Consider the following 16,869-nt stretch of genomic DNA (forward strand, 5'->3'; position numbering starts at 1 on the left):
CATATTAGAGGCACTTCCCCACTTGACACTTCTTCTGTGTCAAGTATCTTAGCATGATTGGTCAGGAACAGACACCTCTGACAGCTTATCATATGCCAGGTTGGGACAGGCTTGTCAGCAAGCTAATGGAGTGTTCAAAGGTTAATTTACTACCATATGAATCCCATCAATAAGCAATTAAGAGGTGCTGAAACACAGAGGCACCCAGGCCAGCAGCTAAAACCCACCAACCCCCATCTTTAATCAATTAATTTCTGCGGCATGTCTGTTTAAAACCGCTTAATAGATTTACATATAAAAGTGAGACATGACAAAGTCACTGCTCCCTGCATGATCGTTCTTGTTGCATTATTTGCCTTAAAGCATGCCTCGTGGATTCAAAAATTGTAACATCTGAAGAGATTCTTCTCTCACCTCACACAGTCAGATTTCACAAACACTTCTCATTCTGATTAGAGATTGGGCCAATTGAAGTACTCTTAAAACATTGCACTCTTAAATCTGGAGGGGGAAAATGCTCCAGGCAACTTGTCATTGCCTACGCACCATGGTGCACGAAAAGCCAAAAAAAAAAAAAGACATGTAGATATACAGAATACATGAAAAACTTCATCTTAAAGCCACAAAATGTTGTAAAAAACTACTACTCAGCAGTCCTCATCAAAATTCAAGTGGTCCTTGTGCAGCTGGCCATCATCTGCTGCAGTGTCGTCCGTTAAAACCTGCTTGTTGTATTTCCCTGAATCAGCCACAGTATGGTCTATGAAGTACTCACATTCATGTTTAAGTCACCATACAAGGACTAGAGTACTGCATGTTGAACAGCTGATTTTCAGGGGGATGTGGGAGATTTCCATTCATTACCTACTTCTCCTCCCAATGCTCCTCTATAATGCATAATGAGGTCTTGCTCACGTGTTTTCCTTTACCCTGCCATGGCATACTAGCTGGAATCCCTAGAGAGATTCAGTATTATGTATTCAGATATGTATTAGATTTTCTACCTTATCAGCTTCATCTGACTCACACAAGCCCTGGGGAGCTCTGAACATATTGTCCCAACCATTCAGTTACCATTTTATGTGGAGATACTCTCAGCAGGTTCTTGCTTTCTTTTGAAAACAGAATTATACTGCAGATAGGTATAGAAGGCCTGCAGATTTGTTTTAGTCATTTTATTTTAAACCTCTGGGCACAAAAACATTGCTCTTTCCCTGCCCTTGCTGTTAGTCTACTGTCAGTATTGCCAGTGCTGTCTCCTCCTACATGTATAACCCTAAGATGACATTTCATCACAGACTTACTCTTGGAATGCACTGAGCAAGTGAAAAGTGATGTTTTTAACAGTTTAAAAATATCTGAGGTTGCATTTTGTGTCTATCAATATTTTGGGATATTGTTTAACAAAGTTTTCCCCCATGTTCTCCACAGCTCCTCCAAACAACATCTCAGTGGTGGCAGAGAACACTCCAGCCCCATTCAGTCGATACCAAGCCCAAAATTTCACTCTCGTCTGCACTGCAAAAGGGGGGAAACCAGCCCCATCGGTGAGTTTTTGTTGAAGATACACCACGCGGCTCGTCCACTAGGGACCTGCCTTTACAGCATGCAGATCCCTGTTGTTTACAGAAGAAAAGGAACTGTGTTGCATGTTGCTGACACGGTTTTATTTTTACAGACCACTAGGAGTTAGAAATGCATTTAGCATTCCAGTAAAAAGCTCTTTAAACAGGGTTTAAAAAGATGCATGACAACAGCACACTAATCTTCATTCTTCATTGCATTTTGCTGACATCAAACTTTATTTACTAGAAAATGCTGGTGGATTCAAGCTCCACACTGACCACAACACACATACTGTAAAAACACAGATAGTGTATACCTGCAACCATTTAAAGTAGCTTTTACCAGTACCTCTTTTGCATTCATTACAGATTGACCTGTGATCGATTACCAGCACTAATTTAGTCATGCAAGAGTCATTAAAAAAGGTAGATCAGATTTAGGAAACAGACACATTAGTGTTATTGATGGTCATACTTAGGGCAGTTAATCTAACTGCAGTGACATGATAGTAATGATTGCAGAGAGAATTATCACTGTACACCAATGTGCACATGCATGAAATCAAGCATGTACAAGTGCACACACTTCAGAGTCACACCTACACACTTTTTTTCTTAACTTTTTGAAGTGCAAGACAAGGTCTTACAAATATCTGAAGCATATGCTCCTGTGTTTGGTGGCATATGAGCTTAGAGACGCTGTTTGAGAATGGTCGCTCGCTGTTTGTTCCCAACGGGTCATTAATCATCGTCCATGGGTGTATGGTAATGGACTCTAGACCCTGAGCACACCTATCTCCTGCAATTATGAGCCCAGTGAGAGGTGAACACAAGGTGAATATGATTTCCGCCTCTCAGGTACTTCCTGGTTGATGGTGTGATGAGTGAGGTTCTACCCTGTTGTGATTTCACAGGGAGCCATAAGCCATTAAAGCTCAGCACAGCTGGATCCTTTTTCCAACACTTAATGGAGGAAAAGAGATCTGAAAGGTTTGAGCTGGTCAGTAAGGCCGGATGGTCTCTATGTCAGCCGCACTGCTGATAATGAGCTGGTCAGTAACTCAGCAAGCAAATGATCCAAGAATGACTTGAAATAAAAAAATAAAAAAATCATTTCACCATTGTATTGGTAGACTGCAGAAAAAATCCTTTGGTATAAGATATATTGAAAGCTGGGTGTTTAAAAAACGATATAATATTCTTTGTGTGGTTAATCAACAGTGATAAATTATCCAAAAGTCCCACAAGTTGCAGACCACTCGGCACAACACCGGTGAAGCTCAGTCTCTTCAGCAAGTGTTCCTCCACTGCCACTACACACATACACGGTATGCCTATACATGCGCACTGATGCCCTAGGGTCAGGGTTACAATTTTGGATTTATTCGCACACTCTAAAAACATTTATTGAAAGTTTTTTTTCTTTTTACATATTTATTTAGAGCATTAAATGTTGAAATGTGTATTGTAATAGGCTGTATATTAAAGAGGTGCTTTTTTTTAATGCTTTTTGGCTTTTCCCCTCTCCTTTATTGAGTTATATATCTTTTTTGTGCATGAAACAGGTTTGCAAAGTGAAAAAGCCCAAAGTCCAGCCCAAAGGGAGTTCCCATCTCCCACAGAAAGCACTGCTCTGAACCACTTGAAATCAAGTCGTTTGTAGTGCAGCCTTTCACTTTCTTTACTTGTGACGTCACAATGAAAACACGTCATAAAGCTTGCCAAGCGGCTAGTGGGGTCAGGCACGCCCTCAAACTAAGCTTGTCTGAGTGGAGGCCCTTTGGCTCGATTAGCTTTTGTTTGGTTTTCCATTGTAGAAATGTTGTACCTGTACCTGCTTCCAGGTACTTTTTTTCATATCACCTCACCTCCTTTGAGGTTACAAGGGAGCTGAGGGACACTAAAATGTAACGTGAAAACACGACAGACTGCTGATTGGTCCGAGAGAATATTCACTAATCACTGCATCATCATTGTGTGCACCAGACAGAGGCCAGCAACAGAAAGTTTTATATTTTACAGTTTTCGTATGGAATTTCATCACTAAATCCACATCTGAGAAGTTTTGAGGTGAGAAATTAGTTGTGTAGATTTCGAATATTGACAGTTTTACGAGAAGTAGGGGTGGACCAAAAATGTGCCTGAATATTTTCGGAGTTGAGGAGCTCCGCGAGTGGCTGCGGGGGGAAGCCTGTACCAACCCGCGGGAGGAGCGTGTGAGGCCGGTCAGCTGCCCGCTCTCAGAGCCCTCTGCTCCCGCCATCACACAGACCGCTGCAGCAACAACAGCAGAGAAAAACACAGCTGGAAGGTTTTCATACCACTTATCTGTCTTTACATTCTGAGGAATGCTGAAAGATTTTAACTTCAAAAAGAGAAAGCTGTGCGGATCTCTGGCGTGTATGTCGCATTGAACATTACGTAGCGTTGTTGTGTGTGGCGTCGCTATGATGACAAGCTATGTACTATCTCTGGGTACTACCTGCAATGGAAAACGGAGCAGGTCGAGTCTATCTATTTGCGCTATGGTAGCATTTTTCGGCAAGGCAGCATAGATCCTCAGAACACCAGCAACAGTTCAACGTTTAGTCCTAAAAGACGACGCAACTCCGACTCTGTTTGGGCCTGGAAATTCACAATCACAACCTTTAAGTATGCTTGTGTTGTGAACTATATTTAAAATAAACACGGCAATGTAACTTCACATACTCTTCAAGTGCGGAGTTGTAAACGTTGGCTAACACAGTTAAAGTTATAGCTGTAATAATAATAATGTTACACCCAATGTGAAAGCTACTGAGCAAACGTTCAAATTGTTTGGCCAATTTTTATGTAAAATTTAGTTGAAATATGGTGATTTTTGTAGTGGTTTATGGTAAGATGTGTGGTTGTGGACTTGAGTAACTTATATCATCTGCTAGGTTACAGTCGCAGTCTGAAGCAGCTTTGATTTGGATCACACTACATTGTTTCTTACGACCCGCACTTCTCTGCTTCTGATTGGTTAGTAGTCCTTACCTGGGAACTGCGCATGTGCAACTCCCAACAAAGATTTTGTACAAGTAAGATGCATCACTCTGTAGCTCAAGAGCGGAGCGTACAACAAACATGGTGAAAAGAAGAGCTGCAGCAATATGCAGTATGAGAAAAATATGGTGTTTTTTGAAAATTAAACCTGTTCTGGTACAACCCCTAATTAAGATTTTGAACCTGAAAATGAGCATAATACCACCTCTTTAACTTATTGTCAGAAAACTGCTGGTTCTGTAAAATCAGACGTTGAGCATCCCCATATCGCCATGATGGCATGATCCTTGTTTTGGTACAAAGCTTCGACTGTGAGACTGACAGGCGAATCAGGCTCTGCCCATCAAAGCATTGAATCTTTGACTATTGGGGGTCAGTCCTAGTTGACACACAGCAGCAGAATCAGTAATAGTGGTAGTAATGGGCAAAAAGTGTGGAATTAATTCAAAATAATGAGCTATGTGAGTTGTCCTTGTATTAGACATATAGGAAACTGATAATGTGAATCTTTATCACAGATAGAGCAACCTCCAGACAAAACCCTTTTCAAACAATACCGGGGCTCCTATCTTAAGATTGTCATTTGCTCCCAACAGGTGTTCTCAGTGATGCAGCGAAAGCGTGGTGACAGTTTGCTAAAGTAATCAAGGCCATTTATTTGTCATTTTACAGCAGAAGGTTGCACAGTGATCATGTGAAACTGTCGCAGCTGTGCTCATCTCACTCACACGCCAACCGCAACCGGAGTTTAATAGACACAGCGCATCAGGCAGAGAGAGACTGATCCTTCAGTTTGAGTTTCCTGATGCAAAGATAGGCGCCACTCAATCAGCTGACTGCCTCTCTCTCTCTGTTTTCGACCTTTTGCTACGTTTCCGCCTCCCCTCCAGATTGAAACGGTAAATCAGAAGATGTTTGTTTGAAAATGCTGCTGACCCGATGGACAAAACAGAGGACTTTATAAAACGATGACACACACTCACATTTGGCTTTGTGAGTCGATCTTATCTGTCATGCAAAGCAAAAACACGATGCTTTAAGGAGTTTTAGTTTTGGTATTTTTATTAAAATATAAGTACTGTGTAAATAACACTTAACAGTTAGCCTAGCTTACTGTGCATGTCGCTGTATTTACTTTGCGACAACTCCCAGTCTGTTTTCCGCCGCCGTCTCTCGTACTCCCGTGTTACTTTCAGTAACAGTTCCACTTCATTGTCGGTCAATGCAAAAAAAAAAGAAGAAAAAGCCTGGTGTGGTTCTTGGTCTGTATTAATTTCTTCTTTCGCTAAATCGTCTGCTACTGCGGAGTAGACCATCTGCTTCTTGTTTACACTGGCACGCGCATGCCCAGTGTAGCTACCTGAACGGCCACTAGATGTGTTTTATATACAGTCTATGGTTTTCAGTCCTTCTAATATAGACAGAGATCAACTCTGATACACAGCAGAAATGCTGCTGTGGACGGAGAAGATCGTTTTCGTTATTATACTGTTTTAAAAACGTAGCAGTGTGGGTGTAGCCTCACATCACCCCACTCCTCTCTCTACTCCTCTCATGCCCGTTTTCCCCGAGATTCTCCCGTATTTTTACTTTCTCACCCGTTAAATGTTTCCCCGTAAATCTCCCGTATTTTTAACCAATCAAATAAAAACCTTCTGGCCGTATTTAAAGTGTTTGCTCTCCTCTGGTAAAGTCGGTGGCAGCATGTAAGATATGCAGACTGTGCTTCCTGCACAAGGATTAAAAATGAAAACAATCCACTGAAATGATATAAGGCCTATAGCCTACTAATGGCAAACCATATGAAATTAGAATGAATATAGTAGCCTATGTAATATTAACAATTGACTGTATAATATGTAATTTACATTGTAGCCTATTTTAATTTTTTTAATTTTTCATATTTTCAAATCTCACTGAAGGAAGTTATGACTCCTCTCTGTAGCCCTTCTCCCTCTCTCTGCTCCTCTCTCTCCCCCCTAAAGCCCACAGAACCTGCCTGAGCTTTCCAGAACAAAAAGCAGCTACTTCAGAGTTTATCATCGACTCATGATGCCTATGCTCCTTTATCTCCTAAATATTTTGGCTACAGCCTTTTTTGTTGCAGTTTTTATGGTTCTGGCAATAAAATAAACAGTTGTCATTTCATGATACTTTATCATCTGTTAACTTTAACACTTTTAGGACCAATTAAATAAATATACAGTATACTGCTAGTATAATGCTCGGCTGATACGGCTTTCAGCGATGGGTGATCGGCCCAAAAAATCGTGATCGGAGCATCTTTAGTTATTTACATACATATACTGTATACCTATACACATATCCACCTGGAAAGTAATAATTCTGTAGTCCATTTTTCGAATTTGTGTCTGGGGGAATGTAAACAGCACCAGCAAGATAGTGTTGATAATGTGGTCAGCATCTTCACATTTAAACCACCAAATTTATACTGTTTTAAAATCATGATGGTAGAAGTCGCTCCACCCTGTCAGATGAAACAAAAGTAACAGGAGAGTCAGATGTTAGTCTAGTACTGTTAGTACACACCCACACAGTCCTGAGAAGAGGTTTAATCAGCCAATATAAGTGAAAACACCTGTGTGTGAGCACAATGAGTGTGAAGGGCCTTTAATGTTCCTCTCATAGCATGGAAATCATTTGCTAAAATTAGTTTTGTGAGCCAGTGCGTGAGCCAGAAAACTATTGGAGGAAATTCACTTCTATATCTTGCACCTTGTGCCTGGCTGGAAACTAATTTCAGGGTTGCTTATTAGCCTTATACAATATTCTATAGGCAAACAGACACAGTGTTTATACTTGAATCATGCAAGATATGAAGTCAAGTCAGCATGATCCAAGGAAAGTGAGAAAGAAAACACTTTCAACTTGGAAAGCTGCATTGGTTCTGTGGGGAGTTGATCATGACGGGTCAAAGTTGCCTTGTACTGTTGGAATAAATCAAAACACAGTAAACAAATTCTGACAGGTTTCATGGATAGATTTTAGAAGTACATACTCACTAGGCTCCCCAGTCCTGCAAACTTCTCTCTAATCTCCTTTGAGATGTCATACTGTGGTCCTTAGCCAGTAGAAGGAAATATTAAATCATTTGTAAATGACTTGGGGAAAACTTCAGTCCCTTAGAACTTGCTTTTGTGTTTGTTTTTGGTATATTCTCTATGCTTGGTTGTCAAAATTGTTTCTATTACATCATAGCAGATTACCTCCATACGTAACAAACTATATGTAGCAGCAAATCTTTACAAATCTTGGCAAAAGTAGAAGTTGATATAAAATAACCAAAGCTAAACTTATAGCTGCTGTCAAAGTTAATTGAAGGAGGACAATTACAAGATAAAAATAATAAACGTTGAGGTGTTATTCTTAATTATCATAAAGCCAGCAGTTGACTTGACCCCCATTCAGTTTTAAGAATGAGCACAAATAGCACATTTAAACTGTGACCATTTATTCGATTTACGTTGTTGTCCACAGTCATGCTGCATAACAAAACCTCATTATTAGTTTTGTAAGTATTTGCTTGAATGTTTGCTGCTTTGGCCCAGTTGTGTGACTGCAACTTCAAACGGCTCCCTTTGCTTTTTGATGAAACTCATTTAGTCTTTGTCGGTGCTGCTGCCCCAGGGCTTGTTGCAAAATGAGCTGTTGTCAGCTCTATTTTCAATGTCATATCATTGCAAGCCTGGTCTCAATAGTGGCTCACAACTTACAAAGAAATTGGCTGGATTTATTGAGCCAGTATTTAACAGCTGCTAAATATGACCACTGTAGTATTAATCATTTTAAAGTGTCTTTGGTTCTAGCTATAGAAAAGTATATTTCAGCATAGTTTTGTCTATGACTGAATGAATTCCTAAATACACCGAATATAGATTAGGACAATCTTGTGTGACATGTGTACATGGATTTAGATTAGAATGAATTCTGTATCTACTGTATTTTCAACCCTACAGCATGTACAATTGTGTGTCATATCTTTTGATATTCTTTATCAAAATGAGGTTTACAAGTCATATTGAGTGAACATGGAAACTAACAATAATTTACAGAAAGTCATAAATAATTTTCAACGTGCAGTAACTGCAAAATTGTTTTGGCCACTTGGAAGCAGAGGAAACAAGTTGTGAACACAACATTGACATATCCTAATCTATTAAGTTGATTTGTCAAACTTGCAAAAATTACGCAATGACAGCAAGAAAAAAGAAATAAATGTATATAATCAAAAAGTTGTTCTATTTCCTGCTGCAAGAACAAGGGTCCTCTCATGGCAAGCATTGCTTGGAATATGGCTGCTGTTAATAAAAAGAGAAAAGAAAAATCGGTAGGAAGGGCGAACTGCTGATTATGCTGCAGATCAGCCTTCAAGTAATTAAAACAAAACAACCAGTGAAGCTACACAGTGTTTCCACAGCGATTGTTATTTTTATCATCAGAATTTCATATAATTAAAGTTTTTTTTATTTTTACCTTTTTTGTATTTTAGTGTTTAAAAATAAGCACTGATAAATCAACAGATTTGAAGAAACAAAAATAATGAACAACATCAAAATTGTGTGTGTATGAGAGAGAGAAAGAGTGTGGGAGAGTGAATAGAGAAAAATCAACATCTACTTGAAAGACCCTCACCACTGCTGTACACTCACTTACCCATCTCTCATGGCTCTCAAACCTGAGCTTTATGGACATGAGAAATTAGTCTTTAGACCTCTTATGCTATACTTTGAGTACTAAACAACCGCATATCCTGTATTGGCACAAGATCACCACTGCCTTGACTTTATCTCGTATAGAAAAACTTCAAGTGCTTTCATCATAATTTAAAGGCAGAGTAGGCAATTTGTTTCTAAAACACTTTTTGCCATATTTGTTGAAACTGTCTTTATATACCAATACATATTAAAAAGTTAGGCGCTCTGAAAAAGAGCTACATTTTAAAAATGTAGTGTCTGCACAGGGCTGAAATTAACTCAGACAGTCACTTCCGTTCGGACCGAATGGAAGCGACTGTCACTCAATCTTGCAACCATGGCTACCAGTCCTGCTGCTACAGGACCACGCCTACATGCGCATACACAGTCACTCAGACCTGACGACAACGCAAAGGTAGGACGGGTCAGACCGTCCCCGGAGCAAATATTGGTGTGGTTTTTCAACGATGCCGACAAATGGCGGACCCCAAGGGACTGAAAGGGACACCACCTTTATTTCTGCTGACAGGTCTGGCTTTTTTCGTTTTGATGGTAATTTGTCACTTTCATGAAGTATGAATCGCTAGCCAACGTAGGTACCAACTTAGCATACAGCTAACGGTAGCTACAACAGTGTAGGTGTATGCAGGTGTAGCGAGCCAGAGCAGAAATGCTGCTTATACCTAGCCTTACCTTGTATCTAATCTGTGTGTGCGTTTAATATTATCTTGTGTCTGCAAGCGTTATTTGACTGAATGTTACTCTGGCTATCTTTGAACAAGAGACATTTTACAAATGTGGTGATGAAGCTAATTTGTGTGTTTTTGTAGTTATGAGAAGGACACATCAGCATTAGTGCATATAAATAATGCTGGCTAAAGGTCCCCAAGTATCTGTGTTTCTGGTATATAAGCTACTTATTATATAGTTTGACATTGTATATAGCTATACCTACTTTGTGAAAACAGTGTAATACTGTAAATGGTTCTGCTTTGCCATGAATTATACAACCAGAGGGGGGGATTACTGTACAGTATGTTTTGTTTCTACTGTGCCCTCAGGTCACCTGCAGATTTGGAGTCTTCCATAACCCTGTACTTATCAACATTGTACACTGATCGGACCATGCTGGCTGTCCTGGATTACAACCACCGTGTCCACAGTCCAGCCAAGACAAAAGCTGATAACACAGTATGTTGCATTTTTAGTACTCTCATGTATTTTACTCAATGCATTTATAAGTAATGAGTCAAAAATAGTAAACAGTATGAGGAATACGGATAGATGGTACTGATTTATTGTTTTGATTGCATTTTATGTGGAAATGCTAACAACTGTTTAAGAGAACAATGTCAGGTATTACAAACTTTTCACTAAGGTGATTCTCCTTTTACCTTTTACCAGATATGGTAAGGTGTACAACAAAATGTCCAGGAAGTCGAACTTGTCCTCACTGAAGGTGGAGTAGGACTACAGTTACATCAAAGACCTCCGGAGTGCTCTCCTCCTCCCTGTCAACATGGTGTTCAGGTGTCCCTGCCCAAACTCTATTGCTAGGTACAGCAAGGTGATAAAAAAAAAGTAATATAGTTGGTTTTGAAATGAGGTGATTGTGATACTAAATCATTTCCACAGCAGTGATACAATACGATGCTATGTGTAAAGTCTGAACTGCCTTCATAATCAGTCAAGATACCGCTGGGCACACCTTGTCTTTCATTCTGTATATGCTTATTTTTAATAATGATGATGTTTATAAGTTATTTGTGATATACATTGTAGTTTTAGTAGTATAATAATAAAGAATAAACAGATGTTATACCATATTTGGTCTTTATTTGAGACATAAGAGATAAATGTAGTTGTTTGATTGTTTATGCTGCAAGTGTAAAGAAAAGGCATTTATTATGTTTTATTTAAAAAAAGAATGAAAATATTATCCAGAACAGGAAAAAATATACTTTGTATTTTCTCTACCCTCCTTGGAATAAAACAAAAACAATGTACAGGTATTCATCCAGAGTAGATGAAATTATTTCTGTAGCACTCTGTCAGTTAGTGACATTACATATTACAGTGTGCTAGGATTAAACCTCTGTATTGTCCTAGTGGATCAGGATAACAGTTGCGTATCTTCCAGAAAAAGCAACTCAGTATCAGAACTCTGTGAACAAGTGCTCCACATTGCCACGCTACAAACTGTCTGTATGCTACGTGACTGAACGTGCCCACTGAAATTTTATCGTGCACATAGCCGACCAATAGGACGTCGCTACCGATACGTGTGTGACGTATAAATAGCAGTGTCCCTACGGCCTCAGCATCCGACCACCTCTTCAGCAGATGGCGTCAAAGTGGCAGGGCTCATCGGTAGAGGGCTCCGCCTGTGCTTATAGAACTAGGGTTACCATATCGTAACCTTCGTTCTATCTCAGCCGCGACAAGCCAAAGTCCACCCCTGAGAAGGTTGCTGGACCGATAGGGGCTTGGCCTGACCATTAACACCTGGACTGCCTTGACTTCTCACTGGAACGTCAGGCACTGCCATTGTATGTTCCCCCTCTACACCCAGTAGTCACCAGATCCTCACTTTTCAGATCCTAGGTCGCACTTGCGAGCAGGATCCCGAGAAGGAGCCCGACATATCCAAGAGATAGAAACGCACAAAAGGGCACAGTAAGGGCCAAGATGCCATTGTGCAGATCTCTTCGACACACACCCCGCTGAAAAAGGGTCGTAGACACTTCCACACTTCCGAGTGGAATGTGCACGCACCGCTAAGGGTGGGTCTGTTCCCGATTCATTCACAAAGCCAGCTGGCCAGGCTCTTCTTGGACAGGATTTTACTGACTGCACTATCACTGATACAGACGAACAGCTGACCAGTGCATCGAATGGGGGCTGTGTGCTCTACATACAGTGGGTACGGAAAGTATTCAGACCCCTTTAAATTTTTCACTCTTTGTTTCATTGCAGCCATTTTCCAAAAATCAAAAAAGTTCATTTTATTTCTCAGTAATGTACACTCAGCACCCCATCTTGACAGAAAAAAAACAGAAATGTAGAAATTTTTGCAAATTTATTAAAAAAGAAATACTGAAATATCACATGGTCATAAGTATTCAGACCCTTTGCTCAGTATTTAGTAGAAGCACCCTTTTGATCTAATACAGCCATGAGTCGTTTTGGGAAAGATGCAACAAGTTTTTCACATCTGGATTTGGGTATCCTCTGCCATTCCTCCTTGCAGATCCTCTCCAGTTCTGTCAGGTTGGATGGTAAACGTTGGTGGACAGCCATTTTCAGGTCTCTCCAGAGATGCTCAATTGGGTTTAAGTCAGGGCTCTGGCTGGACCATTCAAGAACAGCCACGGAGTTGTTGTGAAGCCACTCCTTCGTTATTTTAGCGGTGCGCTTAGGGTCATTGTCTTGTTGGAAGGTAAACCTTCGGCCCAGTCTGAGGTCCAGAGCACTCTGGAAAAGGTTTTCGTCCAGGAGATCCCTGTACTTGGCCGCATTCATCTTTCCCTCGACTGCAACCAGTCGTCCTGTCCCTGCAGCTGAAAAACACCCCCACAGCATGATGCTGCCACCACCATGCTTCACTGTTGAGACTGTATTGGACAGGTGATGAGCAGTGCCTGGTTTTCTCCACACATACCGCTTAGAATTAAGGCCAAAAAGTTCTATCTTGGTCTCATCAGACCAGAGGATCTTATTTATCACCATCTTGGAGTCCTTCAGGTGTTTTTTAGCAAACTCCATGCGGGCTTTCATGTGTCTTGCACTGAGGAGAGGCTTCCGTCGGGCCGCTCTGCCATAAAGCCCCGACTGGTGGATTGCTGCAGTGATGGTTGACTTACTACAACTTTCTCCCATCTCCCGACTGCATCTCTGGAGCTCAGCCACAGTGACCTTTGGGTTCTTCTTTACCTCTCTCACCAAGGCTCTTCTCCCCCGATAGCTCAGTTTGGCCGGACGGCCAGCTCTAGGAAGGGTTCTGGTCGTCCCAAACGTCCTCCATTTGAGGATTATGGAGGCCACTGTGCTCTTAGGAACCTTAAGTGCAGCAGAAATTTTTTTGTAACCTTGGCCAGATCTGTGCCTTGCCACAATTCTGTCTCTGAGCTCTTCAGGCAGTTCCTTTGACCTCATGATTCTCATATGCTCTGACATGCACTGTGAGCTGTAAGGTCTTATATAGACAGGTGTGTGGCTTTCCTAAACAAGTCCAATCAGTATAATCAAACACAGCTGGACTCAAATGAAGGTGTAGAACCATCTCAAGGATGATCAGAAGAAATAGACAGCACCTGAGTTAAATATGAGTGTCACGGCAAAGGGTCTGAATACTTATGACCATGTGATATTTCAGTTTTTCTTTTTTAATAAATTGGCAAAAATTTCTACATTTCTGTTTTTTTCTGTCAAGATGGGGTGCTGAGTGTACATTACTGAGAAATAAAATGAACTTTTTAGATTTTTGGAAAATGGCTGCAATGAAACAAAGAGTGAAAAATTTAAAGGGGTCTGAATACTTTCCGTACCCACTGTAGGACATTAGCATAGCACACATGGACGCAACAGATGCACTCTCACCCCCCTGCACCTTAAGTGGGGTAGGGGGGTAGAAAGCATCCAGATTTATTGTCCTGGACCTGAACATGCTCCTTATGTTCTTAAGAACAAAGGATGTGTGTTGTCTCAATCCGGCTGCACTGTGGACACCAAGAACCAGCATGCAGCTGGGGTGAACCGACAGGCACACAGCTCACTCACCTTCTTAGCAGAGGTGAGAGCAAGGCGCAGGGCTGTTCGAGAGATAGCATTTTCAATGAGGACTGCTCCAGGGGCTCCTAAGGTGTAGATATCAGAGCCACCAAAACAATCAGCAAGTCCTACTGAAGCGCCGAGAGACGACACCGTTCACTGTCTTCTCGCACCCTGTAGAAAGCATATCACGAGGGGGTGGGTGAAGACTGTCCTGTCACCAAACCCCCTGTGACAGGAGAGATAGCTGCAGTGCGACAGCCCTTTCTCCCTCAGACCTTGCAGGAAAGAGAAAACAGATCCCACTGAACAGGTAGGCAAATCCGTCTCCCTTTTCCCAACCACTTAGCTTTACAGCAAGACGTGGTGGAGACAGCCCGACGCTTGGATGGTCTGTACGATCACAGCGGATAGACCAGCCTAAGCCTGCCTCTCCCCACTTTTAGGAGCAAAACCTGGAGAGGCTGGTCCAACACCAGCATTGTGCATATGGAGCCTCACCCTTGTGACAGAGCCCCCCAGACCAGACGTACAGGCCAGGGCTCTGTCACTGTAGGCTGCTTCACCTTTGCCTCTTGAGGTCCAGGTGCAGGCTGGCAAACCAACATTGTAGCCGTCGCCTGTGCAACTTAACTTTTACTTTTTATTTATCGACAGAGCCGTGCTGTTGTTTCACCACTCCTCACTGGTGAACAACCTGCAGTGTTTGATATTATTATTAAATTCATTAAATTTTAGTGTGTTTTGTTCATCTAGTGTGTCAAGCTTATTACTTAAATATATTCCCTGTAAATCTGATGTTGATATATAGATTTTACTCATGGATAGGCGTTAGGCTACTGTATGAATGAGCACTTTAGAGATATAGTGATAGTAATTATAATAATATATATGGCTGTTCTGGTAGTATACTCAGGAAAGATTGTGAAAATGGACGGATTTAGCCGGAGTAGTGGCTTAATTGAATATTGACAACATATTTCTGTGGTTTTTACATGGTTTGAATTTGGTTGTGGCTCCATGGGGCTTTATAGAACCATGATAGAGAAAGAGCAAGAGGTGAATTTGTGCATTATACTTTGACAATTAGAGCAAGCCAGGAAGCCTTCTGTGTTTGAGAACTGTGTTGTTTTTTTTAAATCACCCACAAGAGGGCTGCAGCGCCGCAATAACCAGCCTAGTTAAAATGAACGAAATGACACAAAAAAAGATTAGTTCCTTTTAATGAACGAGATTTGGTGACTCGAGTCTTTCAAAAGAGTGACTTTTCCCATCACTATGGGGAACGCAGAGTTAGCACGCATTGCTGCATTGTGAGCCGAATGAAGGGCTGCTGCCAGGCGATGTAGGCGACCCATTGGGCGGGCTGTACAGCCGGCTAGCAAGGAGGAAGCCCAGGTCCTACTACCGTATTGCTTGGATGCCACCAGGAGAATGACGTGGGACATGGGCTTCTGTCCCAGTGGTTTGACTAGCGTAGCAAAGACTGGGGCCCTCCCACTGTCTCTCTTGAGCTTAGCAAGCCGAAGATGGGGGTGGTTCAGTGGGGAGGAGAATGCTCTTTCAGAATGTACTGTATTTCATCAGTTGAACATTCACAGCATTTTCAGTGTGTCCACAGCAGAACATGAACTTGTCGGGGCAGGACATGGGTCACCTCGCCCGGGTGCAAAGATAATTTTCTAGAAGTGGCGACTCCATCGCCATCGGGGTGGTGAATTCAATGAGCAGTTCATTACAGCAGCCATTTGCTGAATAAAAAAGGATGCTGAGGCAGTAGGGACACTGCTATTTATATGTCACGCACGTATCAGTAGCGACCTATTGGTGCACGATAAAATTTCAGTGGGCAAGTGCGTGTGTGTGATTGGAGGAGGTAGTACCCATAGAGTCCAGTAGAGGGCGGAGCCTGTGTGAGATAGAACTGTCTGTTACTCTGCCCTGGGTCTGGAAGATCAGGAATATATAGTTGTTAGAACCCCAAATTGGAAAGATTGGTGTAATTGGACAGAACATTCATCAACATTGATCAGATGTTTTTATTGAACATGTTGTTCAAGACTTCAGACTTCTGTGTCCACTTCTGACACCATGTCAACGTATATAACACAGATGAGCCAATGGCTGAAGCAGAGCTGTAGTTAGTGGTGGTGTAATAAATAAACAATAATAGAAACGTAATAACAATAGTAATGGATTACTATTATAGCACTTTATTTTTGACACCCAAAGGGCTCAGGGGGAAATTTGAGTCAACCACCGGAGAAACTTTGAGACAGTTACACTGGGAGATAATATACTTATAATATAATATAGATGTATATACATACCTGTTCATATGCCATTGTTGGAGCTTGAACCTCGACGCAGGTCCTCTTGTCCTAGAATATGTCCTTGGCTTGCACCTTGTCCTCCCTGTCCCGGGTCTGTGCTTGGTTCTGGGGGCAGTCCTCATCAGAGACAAACGATGCTGTCATCGTGGAAGTTCTAACATGCAAAACAACATAACTTATATGTCTAATACAGAGTTGGTAACAAGTTCACGTTTGTGTAGTGTCACTGATGGTAACATGCAAATGTGTATCAACCTGTTTTTAGCTTTGCCTAATGTTACCAAAGCTGTTAGCACAGCTACTTGTTGCTAACAGTTAGTTAGCCAGCTCGTTGCTGAATCAAACTCAGTCTTTTTAAACCTACACAATATTAACATGCTAGCTTGATAGTGAGCACTAACAGCCAGGTTAGTTGTTTAATCATAAAGTTCGGTGTTTTCTTACCCGTGATTCAGACAG

The 16,869-nt window shown here is 41.4% G+C and overlaps 1 protein-coding gene across 2 annotated transcripts in view; it reads left to right on the forward strand.

The window, feature by feature from the left end:
* igsf21a (immunoglobin superfamily, member 21a) overlaps nt 1-16,869 on the forward strand; it is a 212,911-nt gene that overhangs the window by 160,991 nt on the left and 35,051 nt on the right. For both annotated transcript variants that reach the window (XM_038697467.1, XM_038697468.1), the window contains exon 5: nt 1,432-1,547. In XM_038697467.1, coding sequence (XP_038553395.1) covers nt 1,432-1,547 — 116 coding nt within the window. The remainder of the gene's footprint in view (nt 1-1,431; nt 1,548-16,869) is intronic.

The sequence above is a fragment of the Micropterus salmoides genome, unplaced genomic scaffold, assembly GCF_014851395.1.
Source record: "Micropterus salmoides isolate LMB-PRFRI ecotype aquatic unplaced genomic scaffold, ASM1485139v1 Ms_hic_scaffold_4, whole genome shotgun sequence".
Taxonomy (NCBI): domain Eukaryota; kingdom Metazoa; phylum Chordata; class Actinopteri; order Centrarchiformes; family Centrarchidae; genus Micropterus; species Micropterus salmoides.